Here is an 18,026-nt window from a genome sequence, read left to right on the forward strand (position 1 = left end):
GCATGAGGCCTAACTGAGGGAAATAACTGATCAAATAACTGAAGTGTGAATCTTTACTACAAGTAACAAGTCGTGACCACAATGTAGACCATAAATGTACAGCACATAGAATATATTGTTATGACAAGTGTCCATTAACAGGTTAATAGTGACTGATCTTGTGCTATTCAGCCGCACCCTGAGGACACAAGTATAAACTCGCGCTCTGGATTTTGAACGTCAGAGAACTGAAGTTTCGTTTCTGTCTTCCTCTGTCAGCCATGGCGTCTGCTGATCTGAGAGCTGAGCTGGACTGCTCTATCTGTCTGGACACCTATACAGATCCTGTAATGCTGAGATGTGGACACAACTTCTGCCGGGTCTGTATTGATCGTGTGCTAGATACACAGGACGAGTCTGGGGTTTATACCTGTCCTGAATGCAGAGAAGAGTTTCAGGAGCGGCCTGCACTGATGAGGAACTTAGCTCTGCGCAACATTATGGAAAATTTCCTGTTTACTCAACCAAAAGAGATGGAAACCGGGATCTGCTGCACTTACTGTGTGGACTATCCTGTACCTCCTGTTAAATTCTGTCTACACTGTGAGGCTTCTCTGTGTGAGAAACACCTGAGAGTTCACAGCAAGTCATCAGAACACGTCTTATCTGACCCCAGCACTTCCCTGGAGAATAGGAAATGTTCTGTCCATAAGAAGATCCTGGAGTATTACTGCACCGAGGACTCTGCTTGTATCTGTGTGTCCTGCAGTTTGGTTGGAGAACATAAGGGACACCAGGTGGAGATGCTGAATGAGGCCTCTGAGAAGAAGAAAGGGAAACTCAGAAATATTTTCCAGAAACTGACTACAAAGCGAGTGGAGACTGAGGAAAGAGTCCAGAATCTGGAGGAACACTGGAGAAAAGCTCAAGAAAAAGCATCTAAAGAAGCAGAGAGAATCACTGTCCTGTTTACAGACATCAGGAGACAACTGGACGACCTGGAGAAGAGGGTCCTGAGTGAGATCTCCAGGCAGGAAATGGAAGAATCACTCTCATTCTCTTCTCTGATCCAGAAGCTGGAAATAAAGAAGGACGAGCTGTCCAGGAAGATGAGACACATTGAGGAGCTGTGTAACATGACTGATCCACTGACTGTCTTACAGGAACCAGATACAGGTGACTTGTGTGATCCTGAGGAGGAGGGAGGTGAGGAGGAAATAAATGTAAGATGTCTCCATGATGTAGGTGATCTGGATGTGGCTGTGATCTCAGACAAATTACACACATTATGTGACATAATAAAAGATATAAGGAGAGGGATCTATGTGGGGGGTCCTGGAGACATATTACTGGATGTAAACACAGCTGCTAATAATGTCCTTATATCAGACGACCTGAAAACTGCAACCTGGACACAAAATAATCAGAATCGTCCAGAAAGAGCAGAGAGATTGCAGAATAATCAGGTGATGAACAGCAGGAGATTTACCTCAGGGCGACATTACTGGGATGTGGAAATCAATGGATCAGGGGGTTGGAGTGTGGGGATGTGTTATCCCAGTATACACAGGAGGGGGCGTCAGTCATACATTGGAGATAGTAACAAGTCCTGGAGTTTGAGGAGGTATTATAATCAGTATTTAGTGAGACATGACGGTAAAGATATCCAGTTACCTGACGAGATCTCCAGTGATAGAGTCAGGATATGTTTGGACTATGAGGTCGGGCAGCTGTCCTTTTATGAACTGTGTAACCCCATCAGACACTTACACACCTTCACTGCCACCTTCACCGAGCCCCTTCATGCTGCATTGTATGTATGGAGAAATTCTATAAAGATATCAGGGGGAAGCAGAAACTGAGAGAAACCTTCATAACCTATGAAATCTGTCCTGAGACTGGTGACAGAAACTGTTATCTGATTGGTGGATCATCTAGCCAATGGGATGAATGAGAGGGTGGCGCTACAGGTGATGGGTCCTATATTACAGCTGATCCTATGACTAGATCACATGGGTGGATGATCCATTGTACAGATAGCTGATAATTACTCTCTGGGTGCAGCTATATACTGGAGATGGTATACTTAGGGAATACTTAGGGAATGAAGATGTAATCCAAGAGCAAGTGCATAGTGTTAAAAGATGGATTTTTTATTTTTTTTGGGGGGGTGGGGGGATGTAATTTCCTCTGTGGATGGGGACACAAAGGAAGGTCTTTCCGTGGTGCATGAGCAGATGCTTTGGATTCTGAAAGACAGCAGCCTCTCATCCCACCAGTAAATTTTACCATATTTTCGCTTTATAAGACGCATCGGACTATAAAACGCACCCCAGGTTTAGACAACAGAAACTTAGAAAAAATATTTTCTAGATCCTCTTTGAAGGCAATGTGATTTACTGGTGTTTTAGTGACATAGAGGGGTCAAGGTCAGTAACTTTGAGGTGTAGCCTGGGGGTGGTGGTGGGGAATAGTTTTGGTCAGCTCCTGTTAACCTTAGGGCTCATGCACATGACTGTGTATTGAGTCCGCATCCGAGCCGCATTTTTTGCGGGTTGGAAGTGGACCCATTCACTTCAATAGGGCCGCAAAAGATGCGACAACATACTGTGTACTGTCCGCATCTGTATGTCCGATCCTCGGCCCCGCAAAAATATAGAATATGTCCTATTTTTGTCCGCAAAACAAACAAGGATAGGATACTTCTATAGAGAGCCGGCCATTCCATTTTGCAAAATGCATAAGGGATCATGCATGGGCACCAACCGTGGGGCTGCCGCATGGGGATCACGGACCCATTCACCACAAAAAAGTAGTGCATGCACTCCGTAGTGCTTCAGTGGGGTTCTGTGCCTCCGTTCTGCACCGACCTTCCGGATCGTGGACCCATTCAAGTGAATGGGTCCGGATCCGTGATGCAGGGTGCACACGGCCGGTGCCCGTGTATTGCGGACCCGGTTTTTGTGTGCATGAGCCCTAATGCACACAGCCGGCTTCCATTTTTTTTGTGGATCCGCAATTTGCAATGGCCATTATTAAATGTACCTATCCAAATAAATGTGTCTCCTGTAATTGGTCTGTTGTGTCCTGCCATTCTTCTTGTTCTTCTAGATTATTTTTAAAGGGGTTCTCTGGCCACCGAAAGAGAAGACGTCATTGGCGCAGGCGCACTGAGGGAGTGCTGAGGAGGCGAGCCTCCTTATCTCAGAGCGCCTGCGCCGAATCAACACAGGCGCGCGATTTTTGAAATGCTGACAGGGCCAGTCAGAGGAGGAGATCGCGGCTGGCCCTGTCAATCAACAGGAGGAGGGGGCGGTTTTTTGCGGCTGCTACCAGCAAGTAGACGCCCTTCTTGCTGGTAGACAGGTAATTAGCATATTATAAAAGTATTTTTTTTGACATATCTACTGAACGAAAATGAATAATAACATAATGTATAGATATATCGCAGGATAGGGATTATAAGTACACAAAAAAAAAAAATGAGTTTAGTGGGGTGACAGAAGCCCTTGAAGCCTACACGCTGGCGTAGACTTAAGCTATAACTTCCGACACTTTTGGCGAAAGTTATAGTAAATACTGCCGGCAGCACAAAGCCCCATCCCTTCTGCTAAGCCATGCCTCTTTTTCTTGAAACTTTGGAAAAATGTCGGGAAGCCTAAAAAGTTGCAAATTATGGTGCACATATGGTGTGCGCCATAATGTGTGACTTTTTTATGCCACAATAGTGGCACAATTAGCTTAAAGGGAACCTGTCACCGGGATTTTGTGTATAGAGCTGAGGACATGGGCTGCTAAATGGCCGCTAACACATCCACAATACCCAGTCCCCATAGCTCTGTGTGCTTTTATTGTGTAATAAAACGATTTGATACATATGCAAATTAACCTGAGATGAGTCCTGTATGTGAGATGAGTCAGAGACAGGACTCATCTCAGGTTAATTTGCATATGTATCAAATCGTTTTTTTACACAATAAAAGCACACAGAGCTATGGGGACTGGGTATTGCGGATGTGCTAGCGGCCATCTAGCAGCCCATGTCCACAACTCTATACACAAAATCCCGGTGACAGGTTCCCTTTAATAAATGCCCCTCAGTGTGTTTGAGCTTTTGCCATTTTGACATCACTTTCTCTATATGGGAAAACACCATGGCAGTGATAAGACACCGAGGGGGAAATTTATCAAAACTGGTGTAAAAGAAAACTGGCTTAGCTGCCCATAGCAACCAATAAGATTCCACCTTTCATTTTATAGAGCTGCTTTGGAAAATGAAAAGGTGGAATCTGATTGGTTGCTATGGGCAACTAAGCCAGTTCTACTTTACACCAGTTTTACCCCACTGTGTGCAAAAAACACCAGAAAAAAGTTGCACAAACCATGAGTAGCATGTATGCATTCATTCTGGCATTTTTTACTGACCATAGCCAAAATCATGTGTGGGGATCCTTAGGCTACCTGCACATGTTTCAAACTACACACACTTTGTCCACACAAATTGTCATGTGGAAAAAATCATGCGTAAGGGCTCATGCACACAAACGTGTGCCTCCCATGCTTTGCATTGGGGACTACAAGATATATTATGTGCAGTTTAGTTGTATCAATAGACTGAAAAAAAAGTGTGTGTGTATATATATATATATGTATTAAGGCATTTGCCTGGATTTGTGGGAGGGGCTGAGGTCCGCCTCCAGCCTATTTAGGGCACCCCCCTTACCTGGCTCCTGCACCGTCTGAGGTCTGAGCTTTGTGAGAGGAAGTCGCTTGTTGGAGTTCTGAGGAATTTACCTGCGAGCCGCTGATTTTCTGAGAGCTTTTTTCGTCGCCGTCTGGTTCTGGTTGTGGAGCATTGCTGTTCTTTTCCCAGCTTCTCTCGGTTCACTGTGGGTCGCGTTTGCCCGTCAAACTGTGAGTTATTTCGTACGGGTCAGCAGGGCCTCACGGTTGCCCCAGTACCGGTTCATCTCATTTCATCAAGGCACACCAATGTCACGGTTTCATGCAAGTCACCATCATTCATTTCTGTCACACCTGTTCATGCGTTCTCATTTACGATCCGCACCACCAGTTTGGTCATACACACTGGCAGCATGCGGCATGGTTCCTGGTTCAAACCCCCCCCTTTTCTGTTGTTTTCCACACGCTGCAGCCATGTCACCAGCAGCTCCTTTTTCAGGCCCTCTGGCGTCTCCACACAGGACCGTCATGCCGGCCAGCAACCTGCTGATCCCAGCCCATTCCCCGGTTTGGTTCACCCCAAACAAACATTCATCATGCACAGCACAGAGGGCAGCTGCCGTGCACCCCCCCATTCATTTTCACTTTTCACTGGGCTGCCGTTCGTCCCTTCCCTGTCGCCTCCTGCCTGTTGCCGCTCCTCCTGCCGCGCGGCCGATGGCGCCCGACCGCGTCCTGGGGCCTGGTCTGCGCATGCGCGGCCGGGGGTTCTGCGCATGCGCGGCATTTTCGATGGCGCATGCGCAGTGTCCCGACGCCTCCGGACGTTTGTGTTCAACACACTGATTCTTCCCAGCCTCCACATGTCACTCCTCAGTCACAAACCCGCCCCGGTCATTCATGTGCGCAGTCGTGGGGGCCAGCGGCAGTGCAACCGCACAATCTCCCCCCCCCCCCTTTTCCATTCATTACCTGCACTGGGCTCACCGCGGCCGTAACATCCCCTCACCACCTCCTGCCTGGTTACCGCTCCCCCTGCCGCGCGGCCGATGGCGCCCGGCCGCGTCCTGGTGCCTGATCTGCGCATGCGCGGCCGGGGTTCTGCGCATGCGCGACGGCTCGTCGGCGCATGCGCGGTGTCCCGGCGGCCGTGCGCGCAGCATCTGTGTCCGGGGGGCCGCCGTCGGACAGCAGGGGAGGCCACAACATGCCCCTCTAGTTACACATTCCCCAGGAGCCCCAATAAAGACAGTGAAACACATCACACCCATGAAATAAACAGGGAATCATGAGCAGGCCCCTCTTGGCCAAAATCATGCATGATCTCACCATGCTGCTCGCCGGAGGGGCATAGACTTCCCATCCGCATTCAGCTACAAGTGACTGTCTCTAAAGGGGTCGTCACCTTTTCACAACCATGTTCAAAAAAAAAAAAAAAAATATATAATATTTATATTTTTGCATCATATTCAATAAACAGGTGGGAATTGCGGGGGCACGGTCCAGAAATGTTCCAAAAAAAAAAAAAAAAAAAAAAAAAAAAAAAAATTTTGCAGGCGCACACTTTCCGCCTGGCCATGGCCACGGCACGCACTGGTCTCGTTCACATCAGGCGCAAGCTATCATTTCATGTGTAACCGCCATGATCCTCCCGGTCATGCATATGTACCACATGCATTTACGCTTTTCATCACGCTATGTCATGTTTACCCTCCCCCTTATTTTTTAGGCGGTCAACCTATACTGTTTTACACTACCGTGTATCCGGAGAATTTTTCTTGGTACCAGGTACGTTCACCTGCTCATTTACCAAAATCTTCCTTACATTTCGGATGGTCCCGTTAGGGTCAGCGTGCTGGCTTTAGGGGCACGATCATCCCACTAGGTAACCCCCCCCCCCCCCCTTTTCTTGGCTTCGCCGACAGTTAGTGGTCCCGCGAGGCCGACACCCCGCCTCAAACGTACGGAGGCACCTGCCCAACGCGCCACCTCGTTAGTAAGCCGCCTCGCATGTTGCATAGAGAGGGCCTCACCTGTCACTCCCTTCCCCTAGTCCTGTCTTACAGTCACCGAGAGGCCAACGCTCCTGCCGCTACCACGAGTGGCCTCATTACCCCCTCGCGCCAAATCATAGGTAGAGCCTCTCAAAGCCGCTTGGCAATTAGCAGGGCCTCATCTGTCACCATGCAAGTGTAATTTTTCGCCATTTGGCCTAGCTAGCCAGCACGATCCTGCATGGCCTCAAATTAATCAACTTTTTTATTGTAGTATGTCGCTGGATGGGTTGGAAAACTTCTCCCTACCTGGCACCCCTGCTAGATCTGTCACTGCTACTTCGGGAGACGATCTAGCCAGTCCAGCGTCCATCCGGTCCTGGACAATTCCTCGCATCACGGCGGAGTTGAGGAAACGGCATGTTCCCTTCCCCGCCACGGCTAGGAAAGCGGAGCTGTTCCGGCTGTTACGCGCTTCAACCGATACTAGCGATGCGGGGCAAGGACCCAGCCAGTCCGGCACCGGGGACATCCATGCCATGCTGGCCTCTCTGATGACATCCATGTCAACAATCAACGCCAGGCTGGAGAGGCTGGAAACGGTCACCACGACCCTCTCCTTGGCGGGTCCGCCACCGGCGGCATCACCGGCACCGGTCGGTTTGCCGGTGGTCACACCATCCACTAGCGTGGAGGACCGGGAAGTCAACCCGGCGCATATGATTCCTGAGCACTTGAAACGGGATATCCTGGAAGGTAAGGATATAAACCTGGCCTCCCTTCTGATTGCCTCCCAGGACGTGGTCGAAAACACGACGTACGCCTATGACGAGGTGTCAGTTGTGGTCAAGTCCAGGGATGCCCGGCTCAATAGGAAATTGACCATTCCCGAATTCGTGTTGGCCTTCGGAATCTACAGAGAGGTCATCTGTGCGGTCTACCCCAACAGAAGGGAGGAATTCGACCTCTACTTACACAAACTGGTGGATTTGGGCAACAAATACGGAGGGTCAGCGTTTTATGACTATCACAGGTCTTTTTCGGCAAAGGTGGCAGGGGCTTTCTCCCAGTACGGAGTCCGCTCCAACTGGGCGAGGATCGACACGGTCATTTTTGTCGCCACTTCGCAGGCCTTAGGACCCCAGCCTGTGCGCACTGCTCCTCCACGGCCCACACCACCAATTTCTGCCCGAACACGTCGGTCAGACAGGGCCCCTCCCAGGCAGCTGGTCCCTCCGGGGTCCCGGAGAGACTGGCCCGGGACAAACTGGGTCGGCCGATCAAATTTCTAGGCAAATCGATGATTTGCAATAATTTCAATGAGGGGTCCTGTAATTATAACGGATGTAAATTGTTACACATATGCACCAAATGTTTCCGGACACATGCCAAGTCCATGTGTCCAAATAAAATGTTTACAAAACCGTATCTAACAACCATCAACATGCCTGTTTTTACCGCACTCATGTCGCAACACCCCTCCAGGCATCTTTCAGATTTCCTAGTTTCAGGGTTGACAGAAGGATTTCACACGGGCATCCTGTATATGCCGACAGGCACCCTGGAATGTCCTAATCTTTTATCCGCTCTACGCAACCCCACCGTCATTGACGCCCTCATAGCCCAAGAGGTAACAGAGGGTTTTGTGCTAGGTCCTTTCAAGACTCCCCCATTCGCCACATGGCGCACCAACCCCATTGGCGTCGTCACTGGGAAATCTTCCCAGAAACAGAGGCTCATCATCGACCTATCGGCACCTCACGGAACGGGCAACCCCAGTCTCAACTCCCTCATTCCCTCGGAGGAATTCTCTCTGCAGTATACCACCATAGATCACGCCATCACGGCCATCAGTCAAGCAGGGGTTGGGGCGTGGCTCAGCAAAACCGACATCGCCAACGCCTTCAAATTACTACCGATTCACCCTACACTGTGGCACCTGCATGGCATCAAGTGGTCTGGGGATTATTATTTTTTCTCCCGATTGACCTTCGGGTCCAAAAGCAGCCCGGCCATCTTCGACGTGTTTGCGGAAGCATTATGCTGGTTGCTATTGAATATAGCAAGGTGCCCGCTGGTTTTACATTACCTTGATGACTTCCTATTGGTGGAAGAAAACACTTCCCCTCCTTCCAGCCTCAGAGCCACCATCAAGCTGTTCAAGGAACTGGGGGTCCCCCTCTCCACCAAGAAGACAGAGGGGCCGGACACGATCATCACCTTCCTGGGTATCCAGTTGGATTCAGCTGCAATGCAAGCCAGTTTGCCGTCCGGGAAGATCCAGGAAATCCTCACCCACATAGACGGCTATCTTCAACTCGGCACCTGCAACCGCAGAGAACTACAGTCCCTGCTGGGCTCCCTGAACTTTGCCATGCGCATCATACCCCAGGGTCGCTCATTCATATCACGGCTTCTGCACCTCTTCCCCTTGTTCCTACACGACGCGCACAGGTTGTCCCTGGATGCCCACGCTGCGGCAGATCTGGGAATGTGGAGGAAATTTCTGTCCACCTGGAATGGCAGGAGCTTGTTTCTCCCTCAGCTGTCGGACTCTTCCCCCTCTATCTGGTCAGATGCGGCATCTACCACAGGCTTTGCGGCCATATTTGGGGACGATTGGCTGTGGGGCAGCTGGCCTCCTGAAGTCCGGGGTCTGGAAGGATTCTCCACTACCTCAGCGCTTTTTGAGATCTATCCCATCGTAGCGGCGGCCGTGGCGTGGGGTCATTTATGGGCAAATCTGGCGGTCCGCTGCTACTCGGACAACCAAGCAACCTGCCAGATCATAAACAAAGGTCGATCTAAATCCCTCACAATCATGAGGTTCATGCGAAGACTTACCTGGCTGGCCGCCAGCAATAATTTTTTCTTGCATTGTTTCCATGTCCCGGGGGTGTGCAATTCGGCTGCTGACAATTTGTCTCGCTTCAAATTTCAGGCATTTCATCAGGATCTCCCATCAGCATCACCCACTGCCTCCAGCACCCCAGCATTTCAGCAACTCATTCTGGACTAGAGGCCATCATGCGGCATAGCCAGTCTTTGTCCCACTTTTCACTATCAGTCAATACACATAAAGCATACAACAGAGCGTTCACACTATTCAACAGATTCCTGTTAGAACACAACATCACGCACCCTTTCATCATGACGTCTGTTTTGGGATTTGCTTCTTTCTGCCACCTCAAACTAAAAATGTCATACAACACCATCAAACTATATCTTACTGGCATTCAACATCATATGCTAATCCAGCACCCCAACTACACCAGCTTCATGGCCTCCCACCAAATCAAAACAATACTCAGAGGCATTCAGAAGACGGAACCCGCACGTCCAGCCCAAAGGCTGCCCATCAACAGTCATATTTTCAAGGCATTATCCAACCTGCTGGACGCCACGCCTTTTGATACAAATACCAACGCGGTCATCAAAACTGCTATTTACTTAGCCTTCTACGGGTTCCTGAGGCCCGGGGAATTCACTACCACCTCTACGTCCCAAACCTCATCTTGTCTCCTTGTCTCCCACTTATCTAAACACCTGGATCATTACATCCTGACCTTACCTCACTCCAAGAGTAGTCAGCATTCACCCGTCAACGTCTCATATTACCCCACGCACAACAAATGGTGTCCGGTGAAGGTACTGGACACCTACCGTCAGCTTCACAGGTTCCTACCCTCTCAACCGCTACTTCAACTTCATGGATCGGTGCTCACCACGACCACCTTCATGTTCCATGTCAGATCTTTTCTCACCCAACTGGGCCTTAACGCGGCCAACTACTCGGGGCACTCCTTCCGCATCGGAGCTGCATCCACGGCCTCCAGTGCCAACATTCCTGCTCATGTTATCAAGAAATTGGGACGCTGGAAGTCGTCCGCTTACGCACGGTACATTCCTAATCCAGCGCAAGAGTTAAGAGTGGCTTTCCAAAGCATGTCGGGTTAAGCTGTTTACATGTTTTATTGGTTACAAATAAACTGGTTTATTTCCATTTTTGCCCTCTTCTTTCTTAGGCCTACCTCGTCCTCGGTTTCGGCACACCACAACCGACTGCATTTCTTTCCCTGCATTGCAGGGTTCTTCTCTGTACTACCGTAAGCACCTTACACAAGTATTAAGGCATTTGCCTGGATTTGTGGGAGGGGCTGAGGTCCGCCTCCAGCCTATTTAGGGCACCCCCCTTACCTGGCTCCTGCACCGTCTGAGGTCTGAGCTTTGTCCCTCCCACCACTCCACTCATTTACAAACTCATTTCTTTTATGTCTTTTCCTAGGGTGGGCCCTCTTCTTTCTTAGGCCTACCTCGTCCTCGGTTTCGGCACACCACAACCGACTGCATTTCTTTCCCTGCATTGCAGGGTTCTTCTCTGTACTACCGTAAGCACCTTACACAAATATATATATAAACTCACAAATATCGCAGCAGCACAGTCAGACCACGTGCACTGGATGCAATTCCTCACAGAGGTCGGCTTCTCCTCCACGATACGTACTTTGCAAATAACGAGGCAGCACTTCCAGCTTTCGGTGACAGGGTGAAGACCCCAAAACTTTATTCCCAGCAACGTTTCGGCCTACTCAATGAGGCCTTAATAGCTTGACAAAGGCCTCATTGAGTAGACCGAAACGTTGCTGGGAATAAAGTTTTGGGGTCTTCACCCTGTCACCGAAAGCTGGAAGTGCTGCCTCGTTATTTGCAAAGTATATATATATATATATATATATATATATATATTTATATATATATATTTGTGTTATGGGGCTCATGATAGTACAGAGTAAAATACCATAATGAACATAGGATGGTATAAAATGGCAAGTCGGTTGTGGTATGCCGGAACCGACGATGAGGTAGGCCTGAGAAAGAAGAGGGCTTACCAAGGAAAAGAAAAGAAGAAAAAGGAAAATTATGTTATAATGTGGTGTGGTGGGAGGGTCATTCAACGCTGACCTCGAATGGTATGGAGCCAGGTAAGGGGTGTCCCTTAAATAGGCTAGGAGTAAATAACGAGCCCCTCCCACAATTACAGGCCAGCTGGCCTTAATACTTGTGTTAAGGGCTCATGATAGTACAGAGTAAAATACCATAATGAACGTAGGATGGTATAAAATGGCAAGTCAGTTGTGGTGTGTCGGAACCGGCGATGAGGTAGGCCTGAGAAAGAAGAGAGCAAAAATTAAATAATCAAATTTATTACAAACGACCAATACAAATACACATATCAACCAGACATGTCTTTGAATGCATTTCTTAATTCTTGTACTGGGTTTGGTATGTAGCGTGAGTAAGCGGATGATTTCTAGCGCCCCAGTGCTTTAATAACATGAACTGGAATGTTAACACTGGAGGCTGCTCCTGATAGGTTCTATTTCAGTCCAAAACCTATATTTTATATAAGCTTATATTCCATCACTATCTATACATTAATACATCACGCACACAGGAACACGTAGCGGGCAAAGTTCTTAAAACTACTACTAAAGAGGTTTTGCTCACATGTCACATATAGCCTTGGACTCTGGTAAAAGATAAGATAACTGAAATGTGTAGCTGGCTAAAACGTGTGTTACTGGTTAACTTAAACATCATGTCATTTAGGACTATATATGTCTCATGAGATCAATAAAGATGCAGAGTGACTTTGAACTGCACAGAAGTGTGTCTTGTGTCATTGTCGCTCTCTCTGGCGTCAGATAAGAATCAAATCAAGCTGAATACCGAAGTCTTGTACCAGGGGTACAATATAAAGGGAAAGATAAGAATATTCCTTACAATTTGGGGGCTTTCGTCCGGAATTGAGAAGGTCATCCTCGAGTTTGGTAAGAAGAGACACCGATTTTTGTCCTTTAGGCCATTCCGGGGGCACTGACCACATCTCGATTCAAGTAAGTACATAAGGGACCCTTAGATAGACTTCGAAGTACTGTGTCAGGGATACAGTAAGCATAACTCAGGGAGTTTTGCCTTAGGACTCAGGGAGTCCAGTAACAAGAAAAGTGCACTTCAGAGGGCTCAGGGAGCCCCATAAAAGATCTGTTCCGGGAACAGAAAGGACTCAGGGAGTCCAGTAACAAGGAAAGTGCACTTCAGAGGGCTCAGGGAGTCCTGTAAAAGATCTGTTCAGGGAACAGAAGGTTTTACAGCTTGATTTAATTCTTAATAAGATAATTGTAGAAGTTTTGCATGATAAGTTGTTTGATAATTGTAGAAGTTTTGCATGATAAGTTGTTTTGTCTAACACAGTTATATAAGGGGAAGCGACAGGCTGGGTCGTAAGTGTACAGCTGTCGCACCAAGACTAACATTCTGTTTTGTTTTTTGCTATTACTGTTTTGAATTCTTTTTGTAAGAAAATAAGTTTTAATAATAGGTAGTAAAAAATCTAAGACAGAATACCCTAAACCAGAACCAGGAGAAACATGTAAACAATATGTTGCCCGAGTCAGTCCTACAAAGTATTACCTTGTTAACTCATGGGTAGATAATTTGGCAGGGTGGACAGAGGCAATGGAAGCGGTAGACCCCTTTCCCAGGGAAGGAGACAATAGCATATATCCCATGGACATGGTCAAGGGTCTATGCTTAGGCGACACTGCCGCCTGACCGTATTTTGAACCTGACCCTTCATGGGATATGGATTATATGCAGAAAGGAGATAGAAGAACACATGATAGAGGTATTTAAACAAAAGTCTTCACTCCCAGTAGCCGTAGCATGTAAGCAAAAACCCTCAGAAAGCATTACTGATTCTTGGAGGAGATTTATGGATTGCTGGAAATTGGAGGCAGGGCTACCGGTTCTCCAGAATGACAGTCTAATTATTTCCATATTTATTAACAATCTATCTGATAGGCTAATGCTTACAGTAAAACAGAACGTCTCCACGTGGACTTCAGACAGCATAGATCAATTTGAAAAAATTCCTGAGATAAGGGAAGCGGGCAGGGAATCATACAGAGTAAGTAATGTGTAATACATTATACAAGACGAAGAATTGTTCGGTCATTTTCTTTCCCAAGCAGTGTAATATGGGAATCCAGCTTTTAACAAATTGACTGTATGATTATAACATGTATATTGTCTTCTTATAAGAGTTGATTAATCACAGAGTGAAGACCAGAAGATATTGGAAAAAGCAGCTCAATGGTGACATACTCCATTAGCAATTCTGGGTGTGGTGTGGATATCTGTTTCTAGGAAAGCTGTGTTTGTCTGTGCTACAAGTTTTGGAATGTAACAAAGAAATTGTTTGACTGTGTTGGAAGATACATGATTCAGTGGAATGTGAATGGGTGTGGCTTTGAGTTGTAGTGGAGTTAAAAAATGTAAGAGCAGAGCTGTGTGTGCAATTCAGTTTTTATGTATGAGGGCGAGGTTATGAGCTGTTTGTGAAATGAGTACATGAAAATGTATATGAATGCGTATGGAGTACGGTATTTGTTTTCATATAATATGCGCATTGAGAATTTTATTTTATTTTTATTTTTCTTGGAAGTTTTTGGTTTTTATTGGTGCCAACAGCATTGATCAAGCTGTACATTTTTTTTTATTGAAGTCAATGAAAGGTTTTTATGGGCCCTTTGTGTGTTCATGTCTGTATTGTCAGATCTGTTTGGTTCAATGTTTGAAGTTATGTGTTACATGTTAAGTGTTGTGCTAAACATCTGAGCTCTGTTCTTATGGACAGCTGGCACACTAATGACAGAAAAAAGGAGGACCACAGCGTCCGACTAAAAGGGGTGGACTTAGATGACTCAGAGTGAGAGGAAGGAAGTGTGAGCCTTCTATGTGAATTAATGGGGTTTTGACAAAACCTTTCAAAACTGACTCACTACCACTCGAGACTATGGACAGGAAATACATCACAGATCATGTATTTAGCATTATACTAGATTGCCCAGTCAGCCTGTTAGGGAGAGATTTGTTCATTAAGCTTGACTTGCAAGTATCAGCAAAGAATCAGGGCATAAGAGTACACTCAGATCTCATTCCAATCTCTACACCAGTGCCACTGATTCTTGCAAACATACAGGACCACCCAGAACTTAATAACATTAACCCTGCATTATGATCTTCAAATGAATATGACACAGGATTCATAGATTACACACTTTACACAGCTACTGCGAAACCAGGTGTCATCTCAGTGTTCCAGAAACAATACCCGCTGTCAAAAGAGAAACTTGATGGACTTAGACCAATGATAGAAGAATTCCTACAAAAGGGAATCCTGGAAGAGGTGATTTCACCCTACAGCACGCCCGTGAATCCAGTGACAAAGGCAGATGGTACTACCCGCTTTGTACAGGATTTAAGGGCCATCAACAACATCATTGTGCCTATAGCCCCTGTTGTACCTGATGTCACTTAATTATTATCTGCCATTCCAGAAGACGCTGTCTGGTTCAGTGTGATAGCTCTGAAAAATGCATTCTTTTCTATCCCAGTTGATAAGATAACCAGACTACTTTTTGCTTTTTCCTTTGACGGACGTCAACTGACCTGGTGCAGACCCCAGGGATATGCTGATTCACCTGTAGTGTACATCATAGTCCTCCAAGCCACGTTGAAACCATGGTACCCCCCCAAGGTTCTGTGCTGCTGCAATATGTCGATGATCTGTTACTGTGTAGCATGTCAGCGGAGGCCAGCATTCATGATGGTTTACAATGGTTGTCGGTATGTGGTCACAAAGTGACACTTAAGAAAATGCAATGGTGTAAAATGCAGGTTGAATACTTGGGCTTTGTCCTCACAAAAGGTGAAAGGAGAATCAGCATAGAAAGAGTCCAGTCTATTGCGGGCCTGGTCACCCCGCACACCAAGAAAGAAATGTTATCTTTCCTTGGTATGATAAATTACTGTAGACAATGGATTCCTGATTGCTCCTATTATGACAATGTTTTGAGGCAAGCCACTCTGGACGGAAATCCAGATTTGATTAAATGGTCTTCTGAAATGTACAATGCATTTGATTATCTGAAATGTTCACTCATGTAGAGTCCAGGGCTGGGCCTCCCTGACTATAATATGCCGTTCCACATGTTTGCACGCCAAAATTGTAAAACCATGGCGGGTGTACTGACACAAGAAAACGGAGGCAAGTTGCGTCCTTGTGTATTTTTCTCAAAGGTAATGCCCACCCCTGATCAAGGGATGCCGGCATGTCTGTGTTCTCTTGCAGCCTGTGCTATGATGGTAGAGTTGGCAACTCCTTTCACAATGTGACATTACACCATTTTGCACACCACTCATGATGTTGTAGGCCTACTCAAGGGCATCCACACTCAACACAGCAGGCAGCTGAGCTCATGGCACTCACTAGAGCATGTATTCTACATGCTGATACACCTGTCACCATTTATACTGAGAGTAGGTACGCACATGGGGTAGTGTGGGACCATGGTATGATTTGGCAGAGGAGAAGATTCACGGCAGCAGATGGTAAGGATCATGTCTCACAGGGCAATGCGCTGGCAGATAGGGTGGCGAAACGAGTGGCCAAATGCAACCCCGCAGGTTTGTGTAACCATTGGGAGATGCCATGTCTGGCACCTCCAACCCCTGAGATGTTGCAAATACTTACTGATCTTCAGTGGTATGCCACTGAACAGGAACAGCAAGACTGGTGTTATCCAGTATTGCAGAAAAATCCTAAGATAGAATTAGTCTGCGAAGAGGGGAAGTTATGCATTCCCCCAACACATTGCTTCCATCTTAATAGCACATTTCCACGGAGTAGGACATAAACAGCATTGAGATACTCATGGGGAGGCCTTTCCCCACACCCTGGGTCCAATGATAGTGCAGGGAGGAGACCTTGATTTAATAAGGGAAGACTATGTCACCAAATTGATACAGGTACTTAACAAAACTGAGGACAAAGTTGCTTGTAAGTCTCCCTCTTTTCCACAGGAACCCACCCACCCATACAGGGTGGGGGATGAGGTGGTGGTCGAAACACTGAAGAAAGAAAGAGCTCAAGGTGATTTCGTATATGGCCCACCTACTACCGTGGTTGCAGTAACCAGAACAGCTGTGCCGACTGAACAATCTCCAATTTGGATCCACGCCACCCAAGTGAAGCTTGTGAGAGAAAGAGAGGAGGCAGGAACGGAGGCAGACAGCCTTGGCCTTGAAGAAGGACAGGAGGTACTAATGGGGGCAGACAGCCCTGACCTCCTACGAGGCCCGGAGGTACTAACGGAGGCAGACAGCCTTGACCTCGAAGAAGATACAGAAGGGGTACTAACGGAGGCAGACAGCCTTGACCCCCAACGAGATAACGCAGTCGGGAAATTCCTCGAGATGGCTGAAATGTAGTGCCTTGATAATTGCAGTCCCCACCCCAGTAGATGTATGGACGAGGCTCCTACGTTCCCAAGCGAATGATACAGATTTGCAGGATCATGATGTTAAATATGGATATGTAAATCCTTATCATGTTTGTTATAACTGTCCTACATATGAGACTCTGCAAAGTAATATGATAGAAATCTAGAAAGTTGTAAAAATATAGTATCAGAAAAAAATATGCAATATTACAAAAACAGTACCATCCCTAGACAAACATGTACCTCTACCAACAGGATGGGTATTGGCCTGTGGAAATACTAGTCACACATATATACCAGCCAATATTACAGAGGGACCCTGTACAATAGCTAGGTTGACATTAGCAGTGATACCACTATTCCCAGCAATGCAGACATGACACACGAGAGACACTTTCCTACAGCTACTAAAAAAATTGTGACTATAATGTGAATCTCCTCTCTAGATCAGAATACATGAGTTTAGGGATGTCTTTGATAGGGGTACCAGGGTTGGCCATATATAACCACAGGACAATATCAAAACTTGCCTATGGTAAAGCAGATAGATGTCACTAGTGCAGTTCTGCAAGATGTGCTGCTGGATATACAATCATATAAAAAAGATATCTTGCAGAATAGGGCAACTATTGACTATTTATTGCTTCAACATGGTATAGGATGCTCAGCGTTCGTAGGGATGTGTTGTTTCAATTTATCAGATCACTCCCGTGGAATAAAAGATAAAATAGGCTAAGTAGAAGAGATGATAAAACATATAAAACAAGATGTTGACCAAGGTTGGTGGGACTGGCTTTTTGGCTGGATACCTGACTTTCGTCAAATAAGATATGTTTTAGGAGTGGCACTTGCCGTGGTTGCTGCAATAGTGTGTCTCTGTTGTTGTCTACAGTGTGTACCCTCCCTTCTTACCATATGTAAAAATGTGGCCGAAAGAGGGGTACACTCAACATTCCTCTATACTCCGGTAGAGGTAAAAGAGGTAAACACAACCTCAACAAAGCCTGAGGATTATACTCCTGAA

General features: G+C 46.7%; 1 protein-coding gene across 1 annotated transcript in view; it reads left to right on the top strand.

Annotated features, from left to right (window-relative positions):
• Positions 1-203: 203 nt before the first annotated feature.
• LOC121005848 (E3 ubiquitin/ISG15 ligase TRIM25-like) overlaps positions 204-18,026 on the top strand; it is a 78,488-nt gene continuing 60,665 nt past the window's right edge. Inside the window, exon 1 of the mRNA XM_040438635.1 lies at positions 204-1,185. Coding sequence (XP_040294569.1) covers positions 261-1,185 — 925 coding nt within the window. The 5' untranslated portion in view covers positions 204-260. The remainder of the gene's footprint in view (positions 1,186-18,026) is intronic.

This window comes from Bufo bufo, chromosome 1 (assembly GCF_905171765.1).
Source record: "Bufo bufo chromosome 1, aBufBuf1.1, whole genome shotgun sequence".
In the NCBI taxonomy this organism is placed as follows: Eukaryota; Metazoa; Chordata; class Amphibia; order Anura; family Bufonidae; genus Bufo; species Bufo bufo.